Source organism: Centroberyx affinis, unplaced genomic scaffold (genome assembly GCF_046629955.1).
Source record: "Centroberyx affinis isolate AG114_WGS23_722 - 3 ecotype Tasmania unplaced genomic scaffold, CSIRO-AGI_Caff_v1 ptg004760l_1, whole genome shotgun sequence".
NCBI lineage: Eukaryota > Metazoa > Chordata > Actinopteri > Beryciformes > Berycidae > Centroberyx > Centroberyx affinis.
In genome coordinates, this window is record NW_027282306.1 from 70,963 (window position 1) to 96,314 (window position 25,352).

Below are 25,352 nucleotides of genomic sequence, written 5' to 3' on the forward strand. Positions count from 1 at the left end.
GGAGACTCTCAGGAACTTCCAATCATCGGGACCGGGGACGTCATCATCCTTGACGCAAAGAGAGCTGAGACTCTTCCGGGGGTTTTTAGCTGGCCGGAGGACGCCAGCGGTTCTGGAGACGGAGGTGCAGATGGGAAGAGAGATGGTGAAGGAAATGTAAAGAGGGGTAGCGATGAAGAAAATGGAGACAGAGTCAGTGAGGGCGAAGAAGACATCGGCGCTGAAGATGCAAAGGGAAGCGGTGACGGAAGGGAAGAAAGTTATGAAGATGGAGTTGTCACGATGGGTATCTCCGCAGCAGAGTCTAATGCCCATATGGTCTCTGGCAGCAGTGAAGAAGACGGTGATGGAGGCGGTGACGGAAATGACGAAGAGGAGCGAGATGGAGTCACAGGCGGAAACACGGAAAGTCTTGACAATCTCGTTGTTGTGGGTAGTTTTGCTTTAGAGCCAAGTGTCCCTACTCTCAAAGACAAGAGGAACGGAGATGATGGAGGTGATGGTGAAGAAGATGGAGGTACTGGGAGCGAAGAAAATGGCGAGGATAAAGAGGGAGGTGGTGACGTGGTTGTAGATGGAGAGACTTTGCAGCAGCTCTCCAATGTGGACGGGTTGTTTGGTGCGGGACGTCCTGTCTTGGGGCGTCTCGTCCCTCTGCTCAGACTGACAGACGCCAACAGGGCCGTGGAGGAGCAAACGCAAGGTAATCTTTACGACGATACAGAAATTGTCTATTTTACAAGTTGTGTTCAGTCCTAAAGTCTCATTTTTATTAGGATGCCTGAAAATGGGGCGAGGTAATGATGTTTGATTCCAGTGAAACTTTTCTTGAATCAAGTGCCAAAACTAAAGGACTAAAGCTAGTGTGCTGATGTGTGTTATTTTAAGATGTTGTCATGTTTTAAACAAAAAAGTGAAAATATATATACAGTATCCCACCTTGTCACAAGTTCTGGGCAAAAATAAGAATGTAAGGATGCTTTCACACCAGCCTTTTTAGTCCGTGAATCGAACCCCAGAGCGTTTACCCCTTTGGTTCGGATGGTTTGGATGGTTTGGGGTGGTGTGAACACCCTGATCGAACCCTGGTGCGGACCAAACAGCTGCTCTCTGGTCCGCCTTGAAGAACTGGTTTCAGGCCGCTTCCAGGTGAACTGTGAAGCGGTTAGTTTCTGGTGAGAACACCATTCGAACCAATCGCAGGGAGCGTACCATTGACTCTGCATTTTATTGGTTATAAACAACATCTTCTCATCCTGTTTTGGTGACTTCTATAATAGGCCTTTGTTAACCTATTTGCATGGACCAACCTTTTGTGATTTTTGCATGTTTGCAATTGTCAGCTCTGTAGTATGGACCAACTTACCTCACTGGTCCCCGTATGGCAAATGCAAACAAGCGGTGGTTCTTCTGTGATAAGATCATCTGATTGCAGAGCGTCTTCCTCAAAATGTCTGTATCATTACATAATTGAATACGCTTCTTTGACAGATGTTCATATGCGCGACCCTCTGAGTCTGCTGATATGCTCCAAATCAAGTCCAACATGAACAGGACCTGATGGTGGTCTATGGTGTTAGATATAGTAGAGGCAGAAACTGAGGGTTTTGTTGTATTTTTCCCCACCAACTGTCTGAAACAATCAAACTCAATCATCAACCTTTATTTAGTTCTCGGAAGACACACTGAGGGTTGAGACCCTCTTTTCCAGTGGTGCAGAGATTACAAGTAGAGAAAATCACAAATAACACGAAAGAGGAAATTAATGAATAAATGAATAAATAAACAAATAAAAAATATAATTCAAAAAGAGAATCACACAGATCAGTCCATCCTCACAAGTACATCATTTAAAATAGGTGCAATTAAGGTTAACCAGAGTTGACAAATCAAATTTCCAACCACATGGCTTTGTTTACAAGTTCTGGAACATTTGATTTTTGCCTTTGTGAAAGCAAACCTGACCAACTGACAGATAAAACAATGTGTCATTCTTATGTTAGGTCTGAAGCAAGGAAGCAGACGGACAGGTCTGAAAACGCTGAATCAGAATAGGCTACTACCTGTAGAAATATGGTAAAGACTAGTGTTTTTTTTCCCAGGAAAGAGCTACCAGACTCCAGCTGTTTAGAACAGACAATGGAAAAGTTTTCATTAACTGGATATAGGTTGAGCAGGCAGACAGAGAGTAGAAAAGCAGACATTTATTTGTATGAAAATGTCACAGATTATTTATTACTTTACTTCTAAATTTTAGAGATCATTGTACTGACTTGATCCCGGTGTGCTCTGTCTCTCTCTCTCTCTCTCTCTCTCTCTCTCTCTCTCTCTCCCTCTCTCTCTCTCCAGAGGGCAGTAACAGCAGCCATGAGTCTCGGGTTGGTTTGGTCGGAGGTGTGGAGAGGGAGAGGAGGACAGTCGTTCCTCTGGCTGTCGTCTCCACCCTCACCATCCTCTGTCTGCTAGTGCTGGTGGGCATACTCATCTACTGGAGGTACACACACACACACACACACACACACTCACACACACACATCATTATACATGTCACACAATATATGGACAAATCCCTGTGTATTTCCTATTATACTTGGTGATTACAGCGGTTCTGGTTCTGATGTGGTTTTGTTACAGGAACTGTTTCCAGACTGCAAATTTCTACCCAGAGGACACTGTGTCACCTAAAGTCATATCTGCTCCATCTACACCGTTGCTGCTGGCCACAGGTAACACACACACACACACATACTCTCACACACACACACACACACTCTCACACACACACACACACACACACACACACACTTGAAGAACATGGTAATAGTGGCTCTCCAAAACACTTTTTTAAGGTTAGTTTGGAGCAGCAGGGTGAATCGGACAGCTGAAGTGTCCTTGAGCAAGACACTGAACCCTTCCCAGCTCCAGAGGTGCTGCTCTGTAGCTGACCTCTGACCTCTGACCTCTGACCTCCCTGTGGACGTGCATGATGTCCCTTTATGCATCCATCCTGCATTAGCGCTGACAACACGTCTGTCTGGACACAGTAGAATCAAATTTGTCTCATGCAATACACAACTGTCTCTCAGCCTATTAGTGAGCAAAACATAATTTTTACAAACAGTTTCAGACTCATCTAGCAGCTGATTATATGATAATGTCCAGATAATGTAAGTTGTCATATAAAACGGAAATAACTTTTCGCTAAAAGGCTCAAAAATGTAATAACACCTGTTAATTTCATACATTTTCAGATAATGTTATAACGTCTTCAGACTGATATTGTAATAATCTAAAAAATTTACACCACTTATTATGTAATAATTGGCAGTTAATGTAATAATGTATTACATTATGAGGAAAGCAATAGTATAGTATCAGGTTTTATTACATTTTTGATTCATTTAGGGGGATTTCTTTATTACATTTTGACATTTTATTACATTATCCAGGAGTTATTACATTATCAGTTGCTACAAAGCCACAGTGCAGCAGCAGTTTAGTTAAACGGTAACACTTTACAATAAGGGTACATTAATTAAGGGTTAGTTAACTGTTAATAAGGGTTAGTTAATGCTTAATAAGCATTAACTAACCCTTAATTAATGTACCCTTATTTTAAAGTGTTACCAGTTAAACAAACAGTAAAAAAGTGGGACTCTGACACTGGCTCCACCTGAATGTTTGCTGCTGTGTTGCAGACGGTCACGACCCGCTGACAGTGAAGCAGTTTGTGAAGCACGTCATGGAGCTGCACAGCACCAACATGTTCTGCAAGGAGTTTGAGGTAAAAAAAACAAAACAAAACAAAAAACACCAAAACACATTGGATCTCAACCACGAGGACCGAGAATCTGCAGGTTTTCACTCCAACCAAACACTACAGCAGCTGACTTTCACTTACTAGCAACCAGAGACAAGGGGATTAGCTCCCCTTGTCAGCTGCTGTAGAGTTCGGTTTGAATGAAAACCTGCAGACTCTCGGGTTTCGACCTAGACAACTGACCGAACAACAGTAATATAGGCTGGATTTATACAGGAAAATTAAATGGAATCTGTTTTTAACCCCCAGGCACTCAACCCTTCAGTTTTATTGAGATTTTAATTTGGATTCAGAGTCAGTGGCCAAATGTTGCCACGTTTGAATCCAGGCTGGGAAGTTCTGGCTGGAGAAACTAAATGAGAAACACACTCACCGACCTCAGCAACAACCTGAATACGAGTATCTGAGCTCAGCAAACGTTCCCTAGATAAATAAAGGTTTTTCTTAAAAGAGGAACAGATGTAGCCACAAGATGTTTTTGGGTAAAATCCTACAGGGAAAGACGCTAGATGGATGTGTCATTGGGGATTTCTTCAAGCGTTGCCACTGTCCTGTGTATATCCAGCTGTAGAAACCCACAGTTCCCCATCTGTCACAGCTCCTTAATGCTCCTTCATACCTCTATTAACATCATGTCCTTTAGGAATATCATTAGAGCAGCGTCAACACATAACAGCCATGTACAACCAGGTATGGAACGGGATTTTGGAAGGATTTTTGCCGTTATTTGGCTCCCATCTCCATAGCATCTCAATTAGACTCCAAACTAAAACATGACAAACTCACCAAACTGTAATGACGACAAGAGTGAGAATGCTGAAAGCTAGTCGCAGGCTTTCAGGCTTGTAAAATCCCTGTATCTGTGTAAAATGAAATGAACAACACATTTTCAGATATGTTTCATTTGGAGTGTTGCCCTGAGGAAAATGGATTGTGGGTTAGTTTTCAGCAAACTGTGCGTCTGCATGACACTGGTCTCCTTTTCTCCTAGCATGAGCCACTTGAGCTACCGTACCTGCAGAGTAATACACACAGATTGGGAATGCATTGCATCCCCCCCCCCCCAAAAAAAAACAAAAAAACAAAAACCACAAACAGACATTGTTACACATGATATTTCCCATGCAATGCAAAAAAGACGAGAAGTCAGAGAGTTGAAACAAGGTTGTTTTAATTTAAAAAACTTGGAGGAAGAAATGGAAATGCACCGATACTAAGCAACATTCCTATCAAATTATCCTCTAAATAAGTGATTCTCAACCTTTTTCATATCATGGACCCTAATTTAGTCCACATTAGAGCCACAGACCCCCATTTGATGAGATTTTGTCTCTCTGACCCAAATCTGAGGATATTTTTATTGTCAGATATGATTTTGTCCAGAATCCCAAGACTGTCTGTATTGTAGGTAGAGAGAAAACAGAGAAACTATGACCAGAACAGTCATTCTACATTATCTAGTTGCGTTAACTTCTTGTAAATGTAATGTTGAAGTTTAACAATTCATCAATTTGCTGGGGACCCCCTGGAACCCCCTCAAGGACTCCTGGTGGTCCCCGGTCCCCATATTGAGAACCACTGCTCTAAATGGAATCAAATGGCTACTTAGAGGATCATTTGATAGGAATGTTGCTTAGTGTACTTTTCCATTTCTTCCTCAACACATGCATAAACAAAGTAAAGTCAGATTACTCTTCTTTCACCACTAATGGCTCCACTGCTGGCCAATTTACGACAAAATGTAGTAAAGTACAGTACTTGAGTCAAAGCGTACTTAAAGCTGCAGTAGGTAACTTTTATGGATTAACATTTCTTTAGAAGTAATAAAATAAATCGCTGCATTTGGTGGCCAGAGGCGAGCAGGATAACATGTCAGAATCTCAGAAACAGCGGCAGCCTCGTTCCTCTGCTGCTCTCATTTCAAAGTGAAATGTGTGGAAACCCATCCGACCAATGAGGAGAAGTCTGAGGCAGAAGGCGTGGCTCTGTCCTGTCAATCACCCCATTTGATCTCTATCCTCCAGAACGTACCTACAGCAGCCTTAAATAAAAACAACTGACTTGGAGAAAATGTTCCAAAAGGTACTGACCGGTACACAAATAAGCTACTCAATTACAGTAACAAAAGTAATTTGTTACTTCCACCCTTGTGATTTACCTGTTTAGACGTCATTGAAAAGTCATATGTGTTGGAAAAACAAATAAAAACATAAAGCAAGAGGAAGAAACTTCGCAAATGTCAAAATTGAGACATTTGTCTGGAATTAATACACACGAGCCACATGGGCATTTGCACAGTAACAAAATGATGCCTACTTAGCATTTTACAGTGTGTTTACAGTGGAAAGTAAGATGTTAAAGAGGACATGGCTAGCACCATAGCAGGATAACATGAGTACAAAATAGATGTTTAGGTTTGGTTCGCAGGCGAGATAAAATACCTGGTTTGATTGGGAAAATATGTGTTTTTCCCGTGTAGCACCGCCTCTCTGTGTGTATCTGAACCCCATATTCCTGTACCTGCACTGACTCCTCTGTCTGTCTGTCTGTCTGTCTGTCTGTCTGTCATCCCCCCCCCCCACCCCCCTTCCTCCACCTCCACCACCATCGCCGTGCTTTCTGCATCCTCACCACCCTCCATTAGATTGTCAAAGAGTCCTATGAGGTAAGGCACCAACCCCCCTGGGATTCAATGTGCAGTTGCAGAGGTGTTCATGTTTTTTTACAATTCAAATGAGATCTCCAACGCTTGGTCCTTGGTTGACAAAATTATTACTATTTTACAGACTGGATCCTCTGGTATTTTAGAGATATTGAATGATAAACTTCAAGAAATTATTTTTTCAAAATGGATATTGTAATAGGCTACATCCCTCGAATTTGAGCAGATTGGAAGTTTAGTTATACAAAATTTCTCGCTGCTCAGGACACAGAAATAATCTGATTGGTTGAGTTAAACCTCAGTGGGCGGAGCCAAAGAACCACAGTTTTTCTGCTAGGTAATGTTAGACTAAAGCTCAGTGAAAAAGACAAGAGATAAGAGAGGAGGAAGCTAATATTATGAAGCCTAGCACTCTACTGCTAACTGAAAAAATACAATCTATCATACTAAGTTATCTAGGTTAGCTAGTTAGCTAGCTGACCTTCCAAGTTCAAACTAGCCATACTAGCCTATAGCTAGCTAGGTAAGCTAGTTAGCTAGCTGCTGAGCTTCAACATCATATGATGCCATGGGCATGAATGAATGAAAAAAAGTCAAACATTTAAATTTTTTTATTATATTTTGACCAGATTTCCGTCTTTGACATTCAAGTTTACCAGTTAGCTAACTTGTGGTTCTTTGGCTCCACCCACTGAGGTTTAACTCAACCAATCAGATTACTTCTGCCTCCAGAGCAGCTCTGCCTTCAAGAAATGTTTGTAGAACTAAAATTCCATTCTGTTCAGTTCAATCCAGTTTTCAATTCATACTGGAAGCTTATTTACATTCATGTTTTCAAACTCAGAACCCTAAACCAAATATGTCACAGTCTCTTGTAGATCTTTCTAAGTGAGTGGTAGTTTACATTTTAAATCCAAAAACATCCAGCCGTCTCTGCAACTGCAGTGATCTTGTTTTAATTATTCTCTCTTGTTGTCACTCTATACTGTGCATGATGAAGTCTTTGTAATGGTGAAGAAACTGCGTTGTGATTTTACATTTACAAACCAGTCTTTCCTCCCCACATCTTTATGGAATGTGCATCAGTCTTCTGCAGACACCTTATATCTGGAATTATGCCATTTTTCCTGCAGTTGAAGGTCCCCTGTGTCTACAAAATACTTTATTACCCAAGGACCATCACGGCCCGAATACACACCATGCTTTCTTTTTCTCTTTTTATGGGAGAGAATGTCACATTTAACTGCATGTCAGAATTTGTCAGTTTAAAGTAATAATTCACAAGATTCTTATTTTTGGTGATAAGTGGTCTTTGCTTTGGTGTTTGCACTCAATGTAGGCGCTGACCCAACAATAACACTACTATACAATATAAAGAGGGAAAGAGAGAACTGGTTATAGAAAGAAGGTTGTTTAATGTGAGTGATACAGAGATCTTGACAGTCATGTAGTTTGCACCCGGCACTAGCAGGTTGATTTCTCTCCCATACAAAGAGAGAACAGCTTGTATCTTCACTAGGACCAAACCAAACCACTGAGGAAGTTTTATAAAATGTCAAAAATGGAATGGACTATGGATGGGACAATATCACGAAATTCAATATGTCGCAATACAAAAATGTGACAATACGTACTGTGGAGCAGAAAAATCAATCGTGATATCAGCTCCATGTTATTCTGCTGTAGTAATCACAAATGAGACTCTTGACCATCACAGTTTCACAAGCTCTCCAACCAAATTATATTATTGTCACTTTGTAATGACATTTTTAAATTGTTGTTTACATTCTAGCAGCCAATGGCATCACTAGAAAGATTTGTGTCTCAGAAATAAACAGAATTCTGCACAGTCAGACTTTGTTGTCATTGAAGTTTTATTTATTACTTATCGTATCGTGGTTGTATCGATCCATGAACCCCATATCGCATATTGAATCGAATCGTATCATAAGCATATCGCCCCACCTTAGAATGGACTCCAGCAATGGGGAAATAAAAGCAGAAGTATTGACCAATCCCTGAAAAGTTTTTGTAGATGCAAAGTATCTGCAGGACACTTATCGCCAGCTTATCACCTGGAAGAATGTGCATTGCTGCTGTTTGCTGACTGATGGCGATGCGTTGTGTTGTAGGAGGTGCAGGCGTGCACGGTGGACATGGGCATCACCACCGACAGCTCCAACCACCCCGACAACAAGAGCAAGAACCGATACATCAACATCCTGGCCTGTACGTCAGCGATCAATATGTTTAGACATTGGGGTTAAGGTCCAAGCAAACTGTGACAAAAAAGCTCATGAACCTTCTTCTCCTCCCAGACGACCACAGCCGAGTGAAGCTTTGCAACAGTCTGGACAGAGACGGGAAATCTGGAGACTACATCAATGCTAACTTTGTTGACGTAAGTAACATTTTTTGTGACTGACAGGATTAGAGAAGACCAGACCGCCTCAGTCAAGTCCGAGACAAGCCAAGACCAAGCTGAGTCGAGACCAGAGACAGAGGATCGGTCAGTTGGGTCTTAGTCTAGAACAAAACAATATGATGAGAAAATTGTAATCCATTAAGCATAAATAACATTCCAGAGCAAGGATTTTTACATAATTGTCAGATTTTTGAGAGTTTATTTGCATTGGTGCAGATGAGAATTGAGGTCTAACACAGTACAAGACGAACCAAAACCAGGTTCAGTCCAGTGTGAGTCAAGACCAATGACCAAGTCCAACTGAGAGACTGTAGAGATTGTAGTTGACTGTCAAGACCAACAATAAACACTGAAGATACTTGGACAAAGAACTCTTTTTATCCAGTAGAAACATGAAGCGTTAAGATGATGATGACAGCCTGCAGTGCCTCATGCTTGGAAAGCCTAGCAGAACAAAATGAAGTCTGGGCTGATGCTCATATTCAGCTATTTCTTCATGTGTTCGTAACTGGTATGAACACCACAGAAGAAGAGACAGACAAGTCCATCATGTTAGATAACGTTACAGGAACTGGAATCGTATTTGTTTTGACTCTGACCTGCAGGATGACAGGTTACTAAAACTCTGTCCAATAAACAAGCTCTTTATGAGTGATGTGACTTTTGTTTACAAGCCCTGGTTCATTTGTAATTGGGCAGCGTGAACCCAAACGAACCAAATACAAAAATGCAACAAAGTCAACTTTTCCACTATGGTTCGGACCAAAGAAAACAAAGTGTAGGTGTGATCGCATCCTAAGATCCTTTCTAGCATGGCTCTTCGGCAACCAAGACTGATTGACTGACTGGCTGTGTTATCCATTATTTTTGGGATTAGGAGTTTACAGTATGTGTTCATACATCGCACCCCAGGCTCTCCCTGACCGACCGGCTGGTTTGTCGGCCGTTTTCTCTGCAGGGTTACGAGCGAACGAGGTCGTACATCGCGGCTCAGGGGCCGCTCAGAGCCGGCAGGGAAGACTTCTGGAGGATGATCTGGCAGCAGAACGTTGGAGTCATCATCATGATCACCAACCTCAAGGAGAAGGGACGGGTAGGTGGTCGCACCGCCTCAACCTGCGGTCTAACACAGCTTCGTCTTGCTTTTCTCGGTCAGGTGTAGGAGCCAAGCATTACTTTCCAACCGTAATACCATGTAGAGGTTGGAAATGTTGTTTTGGGTTTATGTACATCTAGATTTCAACACCTACCACCTTTGTTACTCATATTACATAGAACAAATGCTGATATTTAGCTTAAACTGAATATTATCTCTTCTGAGGAGAAGATGCTCTTGCGTTGCGATTTGTCAGTGGCGAATTTAGCTTTAGAAATATAAATGAGAAAACATGTCATTGTTTGAATAGGAATTTACCGCGACAGCCATGGTAGAAGTCCCCCATCAAGCATTCATCCATCCTGGATTAGTATGACAGAGAATTGAAATTGAATTGAATTCTTTCATGGAATATTATACAGTAGAACCAAAATATTATATTGAAACTTCCCAGCAAGTGTTTGACCGACAGCTACATGCAGGAGGAGGCCGAGTTCAGCATCAACACAAATGAGCAGAAAATGTTCACAGTATCATATTACAGCATGGTAAAAATGTATATTAAACTTAATAATAAACTAATCTTTTGCTCCGCCCACTGAGGTTTAACTCAACCAGTCAGATTACTTCTGTCTCCAGAGCAGCTCTGCCTTCAAGAAATGTTTGTAGAACTAAAATTCCATTCTATTCAGTTCAATCCAGTTTTCAATTCATACTGGAAGCTTATTTACATTCATGTTTTCAAACTCAGAACCCTGAACCAAATAAAATAAACTGTTTTGAGCCCGATGTCAAAGATGATTAGGTCTTGCAGGCAGCAGCTATGGACGACTGCGGACGTCGTCTCAACTAATTTTGGCAATGTATTTACACAGGTCTTCAACGCTGGTGCAGGCTGTTGAATGTTTGCTGGGACTCTAAAACGCTCTAAATGTAAAATATCTCCTAACCAGCTAGTCTCCAGACCAGTCCTTGTAATTTCTGATGGCTGAAAAAAGAACAAAACTGGAATTTTCATGTTTTGGCTCCTCACAGGGGCGGAGCCAAAGTGCAGCAGCAGTTCAGGAAACATACAGTAAAGAAATGGGCCTTCTGTAGCGGCTCCATCTGTACGAACAGAGGACAAGTGCGTACGTTGCTAGCATGTTTTTCCCTCTCAGCCGCACCTCTCCACTGGTCGTCTGTTCTTGTTTTTCTCTCCTCCAGACGAAATGTGACCAGTACTGGCCTGAGGAGAACCAGGAGGAGTACGGGCCGTACCAGGTGACTCTGAAAAGCAGCAAGACCCTCGCTTACTACACACTGCGGACGTTTACTGTCAGAGATACTGGCAATAAGGTATTACACACACACACACACACACACACACACACACACACACACCAAGGTTATTACACTTTTGCATTTTTCATTAGTTTTTATTTTTATTTCGTTTTGCCTTTTTGTTTTCAATTTCAGTTTAGTTCTAATTAGTTTTTAAAGCGGGTTTGCTAGTTTAGTTTAGTTTTTATTTTTTGAAAATGCTTAGTTTTAGTTTAGTTTTTATTAGTTTCAGTGTTAGTTTTAGTCTTTTTTTGTAATATGGGCTATTTGTCAGGAGCGAGATTCAAAAATTCAAAATACTAGGCTTATGTATGAAATAAATTGACAAAGACGAAAACGAAAGACATTTTCTCTATAATTTTAGTTTATTTTAGTTAGTTTTGTAAACACACAATACAGTTTCAGTTAGTTATTGTTTTTTGTAAAGCCTCGTTTATATTTTTATTTCAGTTAACGAAATTTTTTTTCTTTTTTCTTTTTTTTTCACACCTAGTTTTGGTTATTTCGTTTGTTTTTGTTAACGATAATAACCTTGACACACACAAATATACCCTTTCCCCCCTCCTACCTCCTTCCAACTCAGAAGTGGTCATGGTTTAGTGACACACTTTGGATAATTATAAATAAATAAAGTGTCCACCCAACCCCAGCCTGTCTCTCTGCTGCAGTGCATTCTGGTCTCTCTCCTGCTCCTGTGGGTGGAGAAACTGGTCTCTCTCCTCTTCTCTGATGGATCTCTCCCTGTATGATTGTTGAACGTCTCTCGGTGCAAAATGGCGGCTCTAGAAAGAAGCCCTCGCTCTTTGATTCTGAGGGACTGACACCAAAACCTGACGTTTACCGCTGAGGTTTTACATCCTGAAACATTTTCTCATATCAAACTCCACTGGAGCTGCTGGAAACATCTGGAGGTGACGTCACCTCGTCTACGATTGGCCGGTTATCCACCAAGAAGGAAAACACAACTAACTACTGAATGGAGCCAGGGTGTTTTCCTTTAACCCTAACCCTAAAATCCAAATTCTAAGTCCTAACCCTAAATAGCAGTGCAGAGCTGCAACATGTCCTCACTTTGGAGGATTTCCTTCATCTTTCTATCCTTGTATGGACATATAAGGATAGGACACACACACACACACACACACACACACTCTAACAGCCTCTCCTGCCCCCCAGGCGGCTCAGAAGCGCGTCGAACACTCGGTCCTCCACTACCACTACACCCAGTGGCCGGACATGGGCGTCCCAGAATACACTCTGCCTGTCCTGTCCTTCATCAGAACTTCCTCCCAGGCCCGGACGCAAGAGATGGGACCCGTACTGGTGCACTGCAGGTAGGGCTGTGTGTGTGTGTGTGTGTGTGTGTGTGTGTGTGTTAAAAGTGCTGGTGTGGAATTGACAGATCCCACTTTACTTTTGACAGCATCCAACATCAAATCCATCTAATACTGTACATGCTGTGTGTGTGTGTGTGTGTGTGTGTGTGTGTGTGTGTGTGTGTGTGTGTGTGTGTGTGTTACAGTGCCGGTGTGGGAAGGACAGGAACCTACATCGTGATAGACAGCATGCTGCAGCAGATCCAGGATCAGGGGACGGTCAACGTTCTGGGCTTCCTGAAACACGTCCGAACTCAGAGGAACTTCCTGGTTCAGACAGAGGTAAACGCACACACACACACACACACACACACACACACACACACACACACAATGAAAGCATACTGTCTGTACTGCTATCTCTCATAATGAGCTGTACTGAGGCTTCACAGCATGTTTTTAATGCAGAAAGGTGAAAAATCTGAAAAATATACAAGGCAAAAACATAGAAGTTACATGAATTTGGTTGGACACTAACAGGTAGGTAATAGAGGCAGATATTAATCCTATTTTAGAGTTACACTGGTAAGTGTTAAGGAAAGTATCACTTAAGTGAGCATAGCTTACTCTATAGGTAAATACAGTAACATTCAGGTAAGTATTTTACAGTAACTCAAATCATAAAAACATATCATAAACATAAAAACAATCGTTAGCATGTTACGGTAGCTTGCAAAAGTAACACACACACACACACAAAAAAAACCTCCCATGATCCCACGCTACTTCACGACGTCATCAAACTACGTCTTTTGTTATTGTTTTGATTGAGAGACCCCTAGAGGCAGAAATTACATACTGTGCGTTTAATCGCCCAAAAAATGACATTGGATTTCACCACACAAACCAGAGCTGCTGGAGACTTTTAAAGGAAGTGTCACTTCCTATCACTCTTCTTCCACAACATAGGTAGTACAATTAAACCCATTACGAAATCCTGAGAGCTCCCCCTACAGGAGAGTTTTATAACAGTCTCTCTCTCTCTCCCTGTCTCTCTGCAGGAGCAGTATGTGTTCATCCACGACGCTCTGGTGGAGGCCGTCCTGAGCCGCGACACCTCGGTGACCTCTGACCTCCTCCACGCCTACGTGTCCGACCTCCTGACCCCCGGGGCCTCGGGCAGGACGCGCATGGACAGACAGTTCAAGGTGCGGGACGCCACTTATTCGTTTTCCACATTAAATGAAGCCCAAGGTCCAAGAACCAGATAAACAGTTTTGAAATTAACTGAAATTAGCAGTGATAAAGGCATTCAGTACGGAGCGTGAATGTACACATTTTACATTTTTACATTTTTGGCATTTAGCTGACACTCTTGAATAATTTGAAATAAGCACAACAGTAGAATGAGCTTCAATCACCAACATTGCAAACAGCAAGGATAAATCAGAGTATAATAATAATAATAATAATAACTTAGCCTAATAAAAAACTTTATTTATATAGCACCTTTCAAAACAATTGTTACAAAGTGCTTCACAACAAATAAAAGCAGAGAGTAAAAATATATGGTAGAGTCGTTAAAAACTCAACTAAAGCAACAAGAACAATTAAGTAAATAATAGAACAACACTAAGACAAGGGATAGAAAATAAACACAAATATCATTATGAAAGCCTCATAGAAAAAGGCTTTCATAAAACACAAGTACAGCAACAAGATCAATGAATCAGAATCAGACAAAGGCAAAAACAGCAAATGGAAAAGCTTTACTGAACTGGATATAGGTTTAATCACTGTTGGGTTATTTATATCAAAATTTTGTGGATTATTACTTTCATCAGTTTAAAATGAGATTATTAGTTTAACCCTTTTTGTTGCATTTCAGCTGATCAGCCAGCGTCAAGCCAAGCATGCCGACTACAGCACCGCCCTGAGGGAGGGCAACGCCGAGAGGAACAGGGCCAGAGCTCTGATGCCTGGTGAGGAACACACACACCGGGAGGCAACATGGAGCAGAAGCCGGACAGTAGAACATAAAATGAATCTCGTTCTCACTTTATTCCAAATCACAAAGTAGACATGTTCTTTCATCTTCAGGAGTATTACTAAACCTTTCTTTTTTTGACATTTTTTATTTTTTATTTTGGAAAAGCATTCATTTCACATTCATCTGTGTACATAGTATCAGTATTACTGCAAGTACATTCACATAGCATTATGTACATTTAAAACAAAAAATGTTGCAGTACGTTTGACAACCATTTGACAGCCGAGCTCTTCCAGAGGTTTTCTTTTATAACATTAGCTTTGATTATTTACAGTTGAACATGGGAAGCTTTCACCTTAGATACTACGAAGGGTTGAAGGGGAAAAAAAGAAAAAATGAATAAAGAGCGAGCTGTTAGATGTAATAAAATAATATAAATCACATTATATTCTCACTCATTTATTCTATCAAATCAGCTAAAGTCTGACCTTACAGGTTTAATGCACTCAGTCCACTTGGTCCGAATCCGGAAAAAAATTCCTTTTTGGACTTTGAGGGAAAATGACACTCATCCACTCATCAATGGTGGGTGGTTCTGATTTTAGCCACTTCCTCGTGAGAGCCTTTTTGCTTGCTGCCAGAAGTATTTGTACCAGTTTTTTTATCATTGATATCCCACCCTTCAAATGAGATGTCACCCATGTACACAGTATCACATCTAAAAGGAATGTTGACTCCAAAGACATTATTAATATGTTTATGAATTTCCTGCCAATAAGGAACAATAACCTGGCAGTTCCGTAAAATATGGAAGTGATTTGCGTCATTTATCCCACATAGTCTCCAACAACTACCACCACTGCCCTGATGTCGTTTAAACCTCCCTGTTTCAATGGCCAGTGGTAATGTACCTGACCTTGCACAATATTACGCATCTCGCTAAACTCTTTCATTTTGTTTCTCACATGTCTTAATATGCAGTCATTCTCTTCTAAGTCTCTAATGTGTCAGTAAGGAGAAACATCTCAGAAATCTATCAGCAATCTGTGAGTGTAGCCATACACAATCAGGGTTCCCACACCTTCTTAAACATCAAATTCAAGGACTTTTCAAAGACTTTCCAGGCCCAATTCCCTCAAATTCAAGGACCCAACGCGGCACAGTTTGAGACACGGATCAACAGTTAATTACTGTTACAACACTGAGAATTTTTATAATGAGAACTAGCAGGCTTTACAGAAGCTCACAGACAACAATTAAAAGGAGAGAGAGGTGCTGTGTTACAGTGATGGCAGCCTATGTGGTCTCTTGCCTTCTCCAACACAAATATATAAATTCAAGCACTTTCAATGACCCATGTCTATTTATGTCTATTTTCAAATACTTTCAAGGCCTTGATTTTTTTTTTCTCAAATTCACAACTTCACAAATTTCAAGGACCAATGGGGACCTTGCATGCTTTTCTTATCTGTCTCGGACACTTCTTACAATGAAGGCAGATGTATATTCTCATCTTTATTGCTCCTAAGGGGATTAGAAGAAGGCACAAGCATGCTCAAAAAGCATCCTATATCAAGTCAGTGATTTATCGCGGCCCTAGACCAGGTAATGCTTTGTAAATTAGTCTGGTTTGTTGGCGTTCCCGTGTGGTGAAACGGGACAAGAGGCTGCTGAACTCTCAAGGTTTCTTGTCTCAAGGTGTTGTGGTCGTAACCTGCGTCTCTGTTGTGTTTCTGTCCAGTGGAGAGATCAAGAGTCTGTCTGTCTTCATCGGAAACAAACTCCACCGGCTTCATCAACGCCTCCTACGTCATGGTGAGACAGACGATTAGCAGCCTGATGTGCTCCCAGAGGAGCCAATACTGTCTGTGGGTCCAAGTACTACAGGGGAAGGAATGGAAGAGACTAATTATTTATAGGTCCAACATCAACAAACTTATCCTTTATGTGCAAATTCTGTGGCAGTTACCTTGTGTTTTCCAGCAGTGGTGGAAAGTAACTAAGTACATTTACTGAAGTACTGTACTTAAGTACAATTTTGAGATACTTGTACTTTACTTCATACTTCCACTCCACTACATTTCAGAGGGAAATATTGTACTTTCTACTCCACTACATTTATTTGACAGCTTTAGTTACTTTTCAGATGGAGATTTGACACAATGGATAATATAACAAGCTTTTAAAATACAACACATTGTTAAAGATGAAACCAGTGGTTTCCAACCTTTTTGGCTTTTGACGTCTTACAAAAAGCAGTGTGTAGTCGGGTCACATTTCAGATGTCTATGAGTTGTAAACAGCTCCACCAAATAGTGATTTTTCCCTCTAAAACTCACATGGTTTCATTTCAATAAATGTTCAAATGATCCAATATTTCAGCAAAAATCAAAGATTATTTTTTTCTTCTTTCCTCTCCCATTAATCATCTCACGACCCCTCAGATTTATCTGGTGACCCTTTGGAAGGGCCCGACCCCTAGGTTGGGAACCACTGGACTAAACTAGCTAACTGTATATAAAGTAGTTCAAACTAGCTCCACCTCCAGCAGCTACAACAGTAACATGCTGCTTACACACTGATGCTTCAGGATTAATAATCTAATGATGTCATATATAATAAAATATCAGTCAGAGGGACCAAACCACTACTTTTACTTTAATACTTTAACTACATTTTGCTGCTAATACTTATGTACTTTTACTTAAGTAGGATTTTTCATGCAGGACTTTTACTTGTAATGGAGTATTTTTACATTGCTGTATTACTTTTACTTAAGTAAAGGATCAGAGTCCAGTGTATCGTTGTTTTCTTGATGCACCATCATATTGTGCAAACAGTGCTAGGTAATAACAAATAGGACGGGTCCAGGGTATTTCCTGGAGATGTCAGCTGGTCCTGATGGTGTGTCTCCTCCTCAGGGCCATCACCACAGTAAAGAGTTCATCGTGAGTCAGACTCCTCTCAGCAGCACTGTGGCAGATTTCTGGAGAATGGTCTGGGAACACAACACACACACCGTCGTCCGCCTGCCCGACGCACACAGTCAGGTATAACACACACACACACACACACACACACACACATATATACTCACAGTCATTTATACTCTCCTTCAAAGATACAATATACAAATGAACTTTACATACACACACACACGCCCTGACCTGTGTCCCTGCTTCCCTCAGAGTGAAGGGGAGGAGTCTTGTGTCTACTGGCCTAGTAAAGACCAGCCAATCAGCTTCGAGGGTTTCACCGTGTCGTACTCGGGGGAGGAGCATGTCTGTCTCTCCAATGACGAGAGACTTCTGGTCCAGGACTTCATCCTGGAGTCTCCACAGGTAGCACACACACACACAAATACACAAGGAATACACAGCTGTAGCCTTGCTGTAGAAGTGCGGCTTTATGCATTCATCCTGCATCTGTCCTGCACTTAACCATGTCTGTTCAGTTTGGTTGAGATTGTTGAGTCGTAAGTTTAGAAATACAATCAGCCGGACCTCCAATATGGCCGCCAGAGAGGGTCTTATTTTACCTGAAAGACCTCTTTTTTTTTTTTTAATAGTTTTTATTGGTGAAAAGCATAGGCAAACAATAGATGCAATGCCAGGTTTACAGGTCACCATTTTTCACATTATTACCCCACCCACCCTACCACTGCACTCAACCCCTGCACAACAACAACAACAACAATACACATTACAAAAAATAATAATACATACAAATTAAAAAATTAGAAAGGGAAGACAGCGATAACAGATGAAAACCAATACGATAATACTAAGAATGGAGTGAATAAGTAGATGGCCAAGAAAAAAGTGGAGGAGAAAAAAACAAAAACAAAAAAAAACCTTCTGTTTCACCTGAAAGACCTCTATGTCTACTGGACATATCAGATATTTCTACTCTCTCTCTCTCTCTCACTCCTCGACCCCTCCTGTGTGTTTTTCTCTCCGTCCGTCCAGAACGACTATGTGTTGGAGGTGCGTCAGTACAGCGCCCCCTGCTGGCCCAACCCGGACAGTCCCATCAGGAACAGCTTTGAGCTGGTCAACACCGTCCGAGAGCACAGCAGACACACAGACGGACCCACTGTGGTGCTCGACCCGTGAGTACAGCACGACCCACTGGAGCATTCGTTTGTTTGTTCCTTCCTTTTCTACGCCTAGACATTTTATTTGTGTGTGTGTGTGTGTGTGTGTGTGTGTGTGTGTGTGTGTGTGTGTGTCCAGGCTGGGCGGCGCTACATCGGGGCTGTTCTGTGCTCTCACCACCTTGTCCAGCCAGCTGGAGGAGGAGGGAGTGGTGGACGTCTACCAGGTGGCTCGCATGACCAACCTCATGAGGCCCGGGGTGTTCAATGATGTGGTGAGTGCTGACACACACACACACACACACACACACACACACACATCTACAGCGTCTCAATGAAGTGGTAATGGGATGCTCTTCTCTATTGCAGCTCCACTTTATGAATTAGACCAGTGGTTCCCAAACTGTTTAGGCAACGCACCCCCTTCTACATCCCGACCGGGTTGATGCACCCCCAATCCCCCGCACCTTCAAAAAAAAACAAAAAAAACCCCCACAACATATCCTATTTATAGCCACATTAAAGGCATCAAATTTAATCATGCACAAATAATCAGAACACACAGAACAAAATATTCAAGAGATCGCAACAATGCGCTCTCACATTCAAATGAAACTGAAACTGCAACAAAGTTTCAATAAATTGCAACAAAGTTACGCACAAGCGTCACTTTTAAAGAGCGAAGAGGACGAGGACACACACAGGCTCAGAGGCAGAGAGGCCCATCATGAGAGAAGATTGGGAAAAATGCTGCCATATTTTCAGCCGCATTAAAGAAAAATTGCATCAAGTTTAAATTACAATTAACCACACATAACATAGCGGTTACGGAAATTAGAACACCAGTAATTTGAATCAAATTCCAGTAAAGTTACACACGATCCACCAAGTAAAGAACAAAGAGAATGACACATGCAGAGGCTCAGAAACAGATAACATGGACAAAAAGAGGATCCCACAAAGAAAATCCAACATGAAAAAATCAAATGGTGTAATTATTACACCATTACACCACCATTACATTATTCCTCTTGCGCCCCCCCTATCCCTGAACTAGACTGATCAGGTCCAGTATGTTTTTCCATAAAACCTGTTGTGTCGCCCCCCCCAGGAGCAGTACCAGTACCTGTACCGCGCGGTGCTCAGTCTGGTCAGCAGTCAGGAAGACCAGAGAGCGCTGCAGTCTCCCGAAACCAACGGGTCTGTGCCGCTGGGACAGACCAACATCGCCGAGAGCCTGGAGTCACTCATGTAGACACACACACACACACACACACACACACACACACACACACACACTCACTCACACACCAGGGTACAAGGGAACACACATACACACTTAAAGGAAAGTATGTGTATGCATAAACACAAAAACACACATACACAGGTATAGAAGGTACCCATGCTAACATATATATACACACACAAAACACAGTCACATGGTAGGCAGGCATGTACACACACACAACATACATGTGCAAACTCACACATACAAAGGAACCAACATGTTTTCACATACACACAAACTACAACATACATGTACACACACACACACACACACACACACACACAGACACTCACACTCACACTCACACACCAGTATAGATTCACTGATGCGGTGAAAAGTACAAAGTTCTTTCTTTAAAGGACGACTCAGAGTTTTTTGGAGTTTGTCCCGTTGGTCTCCTCACCCGGTGAGTGGAGAGAGGACTGACACCAAACTCACCTCTGTGTCTCTGCTAGTTAGCATGCTAACGCTTTAGCATACGGTGTGAAGTGAAGTTTAACAATTCATCAATTTGCTGGGGACCCCCTGGAATCCCCTCAAGGACCCCTGGAGGTCCCCGGACCCCACTTCTGAAAACAAAATCTCAATCTTCATCATTAGTGAAGTCCATTACGAATCAACAGTGTAAAAACCTTTAGCACTCTGGCTAACAGAACAAGTTACACTCAAAGTCTCGTAGGAAGAGAGATTCTTTTTGCCGAACTTTTGTCTAGTAAAATGAACCAACCATCAGGCTTAGAGCTGCTACAAGTTCTCATTTTCTCACTTTTAGGATAATGCTAGTTGCTAACGCACTGTATGCTAAAGCGTTAGCATGCGCACCGGACAGAACTACCGTATTTCCTCTAATATTGGCCCGGGCCTTTATTTACCTCAGCTGCAGAGGGTCCCAGGCCTTTATTGGAAGCAGGCTTATATTAGAGTCAGGCCTTTATTTCTAATTCCCTCTGATTGATAAGTATATTTGCTCATATTTTAGTACGAAGCCTCCTTGTTTTCTGATCTGCTTCTGTTGGGGTTCGTTAGGTAGCCGTTTTTTTGTTACTGCGACGCATTACCGATAATTACGGTAATCGACGACGACATTACTACAAACTACAGTTACATTATATAACAGGCACCAGGAGTTTACCGGTATCCACCGTTGTTTTTTCCTTTGTTTTTTTCCCCGGCCTGTATTGGGGTCGACCACACCCCCGGCCGAAATACGGTATCTACTATCTACTTTACAGAGATGATTTTGGTGTCAATCCTCTTGTCACACACTGGGTAAGAAGACCAATCAGACAAACTCCCAAAAATGTGTAGTGGTCCTTTAAGGGAGGAAAAGCATCATTGCCTTTCCAACAAAAACCTACAAACTTTCCAACTTGGTTGTAGCTGTTGCTGGACAGCATGGAGCCGGAGCACCAGAGCTCAGACAGACAAGGCTTTCATTTAAAAAAAAAAAGAAACCCTTTTCAAAAATAATTCCTACAAAATACATCACTCAACATTTCAGTGATGCATCCTAGATTACAAAAAAAACTCTTCAGACCATGTGATGTGATGTGATGAGTCTACTGTCTAATTCCAATAGTTTACATCCATTCCTTCTCTCTCTTTTATTCCTGGTCTCTTTCTTTTACTCCTTTCTTTCATTCTTGGTCTTGTTTTACTCTTTTTTATTCACAGTGCCCTTCTCTTACTTTCCATTATTCATATTTTTTTTTCTTTTATTGCTCATCTCTTTGGTTACTCGTCTTTATTCCAAATCTCTTTCTTTCACCTTTTTTTCTTCCTGGTCTCTTTCACTCTTTCTTTTATTCCTAATCTCTCTCTTACTCTCTTTTATGCCTGTTATCTTTCTTTTATTCCATCTCTTTCTTTTGATAGAAACCGACAAAAAGCAGAAATTATCAAAAACAAAAACAACCTAAAATACAGCAAACATCCAAATGAATTGGATAACAGAATGTAACACAACACAGTGGAAAAAACAGTAGAAAAACAAGATGAATTTAATGACAAATACAGGAAATAAAGTAAATTAAAATAGACCCGATGCAGGAAATGATGTTGTTTTTTGACATAAAAAACTGTTTTATGCGCTGCAGGTTGTTTTTGGGGCCTTTATCACCAAAATCTCTTCATCATTCAAGAAAGATTGAATGATTTGTTTCGATTGGAGTTTAATAATAATAATAAGAGTAATGATGTGACACTTTATTGATGGATTATTGGCTGTTAAAGTCTGTCCAGGTCCTGCTGCAGCCGGCTCCATGCTCTCTGCTGCTCTGTGCCTTTTGTAATTCATGTTATTGTACTTAAAAAACCTGTTTTGATACAACGGCTATGTGACTAATATGCCAAAATAATGATCTGTGATCTCTATCTATTTTCTTAAAGGTGAACTCTGTCTCGTTGCGCTCGTTAGTCTCTGGGTTTGTCTTGAATTTAACCGCTCGCATCTGAAAGCTCTCGGTGTGGAAAGAGAAAAATACTGCCAGACTGAAGTGTTTCGAAAGGCATCAGCTGGGATTTAATGTCACAGCAGGAAGAAGGAATGAACTGCCTTCACATCTTTTACTGTGTCATCAGTGTAAATAAGACTTTGCTCTTAACTGACCTGCCTGGACAGCGAATAATGAGTAGGTAGTAAAAGCAGGTGATTTCTGTTACGTTGTATTTTAACACACAGCCATGCTCACTCATGGATCTTCGGCTCCGTTCACACTGCAGCTGCAAGTTTCCCAATTCTGATTTTTCCTTCACATGTGACTCAGATCTGATGTTTTCTAAATCAGAGTCGCATCGGATCCTGAGGCCTTGGAACGCTCAGATCACAATGCCACTGTTACCATGGCAATAAATAAATCTTACATCATCCATCTGAGACAGTTGTCATAATTTAGCAGCATTTAGCACGGAGGACACCAAGACAAAACAATGAAAAGAGAGTCAGATAGCTTGATTGGTATTTGGAAAGACGACTCGAAACTTGAAGACAGGAACTGTAACCGAAATGTGTTTGAAACAAGAAGAAACGTAGGTACAAAAACAGATGTGGTGTCTTTTGTTATTGTTACTGTGCGTCTCTTTTCACATCACTGTCAGTCCATATTAGTATCAGATCTGGGTTTCATCCTAGAACAGATGTGAACAGTCATCCAAACAAAATCAGTTCAGAATGGAACATGTGGTCCTGCAGTGTGAACGCAGCTTCGTGTGGCGCTCCGCTCGTGTCTGCTGTGACATTACATCACTGGATTCACCTTGGCATCCATTGCTGTGAGCGTTTGCTTCAGCCTGCCTGGATTGCAAAACCAGCAGGGCTCGCCACATTTTTAGGGAATCCAAATGGTTCCCAGACACAATCAGTCAACCTCTGAACCCTTTGCTTTCACTCGATGTTGCAGCTTCTGTCTGTCTGTCTGTAAGCATTTTGCGTCCCTCCTAGCATACTGTCTCTGTTTAACTCGTCTGGGGATGCAAAATGGCACGAATCACAGCGACCCATCGCGACCGAATATTCAGATTGTCTAACTGTAATACGTCCGAGGAGGGAGAGAGAGAGACATCTTAAAGTGGAGGAATTGCTTGTTAACTCGTTTTATGTAAATATCCCTGAATACATCGAAAGGCCAAATTATGTTTATACCTCTATATATTTTCTATTTTACTATAAAAGTGGTTTTCTAGTCATTTACAAATATATAACTGTGTGGATTCAATTTGATAATTTTAGCTGGAAATATTGATCACGTTTATAGTTATAATCGAATGTTTTCTCTTTTTTTATCTTTATGATCACAGTAGGAGCTTAATGTCTATACCTTTTTCTCCAGCCATGACCTGGCTCAGTATGTATATAGAGAAGGTTGAAGCAACAAGATTAAAGATTTGGTTCAAACCTCATTTGTGATTTAAACTTGTCTTATTTGTTGTCATGTAATCCTCAATTTTTTAAAGGAAAAATGTGAAAAAAAGGTCTGGGTGGGTGTTTGTTTTAACGTGCTTGGAGTCCCAGGTGGGCGGGGTTTTTACTTAAAAAATGTAAAAACCACAGGACAAATATAACAGATTCATCATGCTTTTATTTATACTATATTACATTGCATTGCGTGCCATTATTTCAAGAGGACCTGTACATGATGTGATAGTAAAGAAAAAAAACCAAAAGGTCAAATAATCAATGCACAGCCATGACCAGTTAACAAAGATTAAGTCAAAAAACCAAAAATATATATATTTCTGTATTTAATATCTGTCATTACACATTACACTGTAGCAGTCATGTAAGATAATAAAGTGTATATAGTGCATAGAAGATAAACCTCGTTGTGCAGTGAGAGTATGAGTTAATCAATGTATTTTTTTCTGTTGCTGTGAAAAATTCTATTCAAATTCTGAACTGAGTCCGGAGGTTTGGCTTCACCGGATCAGGCTGAACTAGATCCACAACACCTAGAGAAGCTTGATGGTTAATTCTGGCATCCTAGAACCAAATCTTTTTCTCCACACCCACATCTACACCACACTTTCACCACCACAGCCCACAACCTCACACCTCAAAATGTCTGTGTATTGGCAAATTTTCTCACAATTTCTCTTAAGAGTCTTTGGAGTTACTGTAAACAGGATATGATGTTTACACAAGCCAACACACAGCTGAATACCAAAATGACTCCAGGATATCTCATTTGCATTTAAACACACTCAGATACAGTGGTGAGAAAAAGTTTGTGATCCCATTTTTGCATAAGCATGACCTGAACTGTGAGCAGATCTTCCCTTAGATAAACTGATGAACCTCACATACAAAGACAAAGACATTAGGTGCTGTCAATTTCCTCACCAAATAAATGAAAAAGTAAAATGTTTGCGTGTCATTTGTCAGGTTGTCTTTATCTGTTAGGACTGAGGTGAAGGTATAAACACATTCGAGGTCAACTTCATGCAGAAATGCAGAAAATTCTGGATGTTTCTCAAACTTTCTCACCGCTGTATGAACTTCAGTTCACAAAACCCTCATGACACCGCTGTTGTTTTCATTCATTGGTTTTATATGGAAGAAAATAAGATTGCAGCAGATTGTAGTTTTAGTTTTACAAACATTTCTCAGAGGCAGAGCTGCTCTGGAGGCAGAAATAATATGATTGGTTGAGTTAAACCTCAGTGGGCGGAGCCAAAGAACCAGTTTTTCTGCCTAAGTAACATTAGACTGAAGCTCAGTGAAAAAGACAAGAGGAAAGAGAGGAGGAAGCTAATATTATGAAGCCTAGCGCTCTGCTGCTAACTGAAACAATACAATCTATTATACTAAGTTATCTAGGTTAGCTAGTTAGCTAGCTGAC

The 25,352-nt window shown here is 41.1% G+C and overlaps 1 protein-coding gene across 1 annotated transcript in view; it reads left to right on the forward strand.

The window, feature by feature from the left end:
- The window catches only part of ptprz1b (protein tyrosine phosphatase receptor type Z1b), a 56,860-nt gene extending 36,877 nt beyond the window's left edge, over nucleotides 1-19,983 (forward strand). The window contains exons 14-31 of the mRNA XM_071545061.1: nucleotides 2,350-2,494; nucleotides 2,635-2,726; nucleotides 3,699-3,784; nucleotides 6,465-6,485; nucleotides 8,615-8,711; nucleotides 8,801-8,883; nucleotides 9,866-10,000; nucleotides 11,210-11,341; nucleotides 12,512-12,660; nucleotides 12,849-12,984; nucleotides 13,704-13,850; nucleotides 14,531-14,624; nucleotides 16,374-16,447; nucleotides 17,554-17,682; nucleotides 17,821-17,973; nucleotides 18,601-18,743; nucleotides 18,868-19,003; nucleotides 19,840-19,983. Of these exons, the coding sequence (XP_071401162.1) occupies nucleotides 2,350-2,494; nucleotides 2,635-2,726; nucleotides 3,699-3,784; nucleotides 6,465-6,485; nucleotides 8,615-8,711; nucleotides 8,801-8,883; nucleotides 9,866-10,000; nucleotides 11,210-11,341; nucleotides 12,512-12,660; nucleotides 12,849-12,984; nucleotides 13,704-13,850; nucleotides 14,531-14,624; nucleotides 16,374-16,447; nucleotides 17,554-17,682; nucleotides 17,821-17,973; nucleotides 18,601-18,743; nucleotides 18,868-19,003; nucleotides 19,840-19,983 (2,096 nt within the window). The remainder of the gene's footprint in view (nucleotides 1-2,349; nucleotides 2,495-2,634; nucleotides 2,727-3,698; nucleotides 3,785-6,464; nucleotides 6,486-8,614; nucleotides 8,712-8,800; nucleotides 8,884-9,865; nucleotides 10,001-11,209; nucleotides 11,342-12,511; nucleotides 12,661-12,848; nucleotides 12,985-13,703; nucleotides 13,851-14,530; nucleotides 14,625-16,373; nucleotides 16,448-17,553; nucleotides 17,683-17,820; nucleotides 17,974-18,600; nucleotides 18,744-18,867; nucleotides 19,004-19,839) is intronic.
- Nucleotides 19,984-25,352: the final 5,369 nt, after the last annotated feature.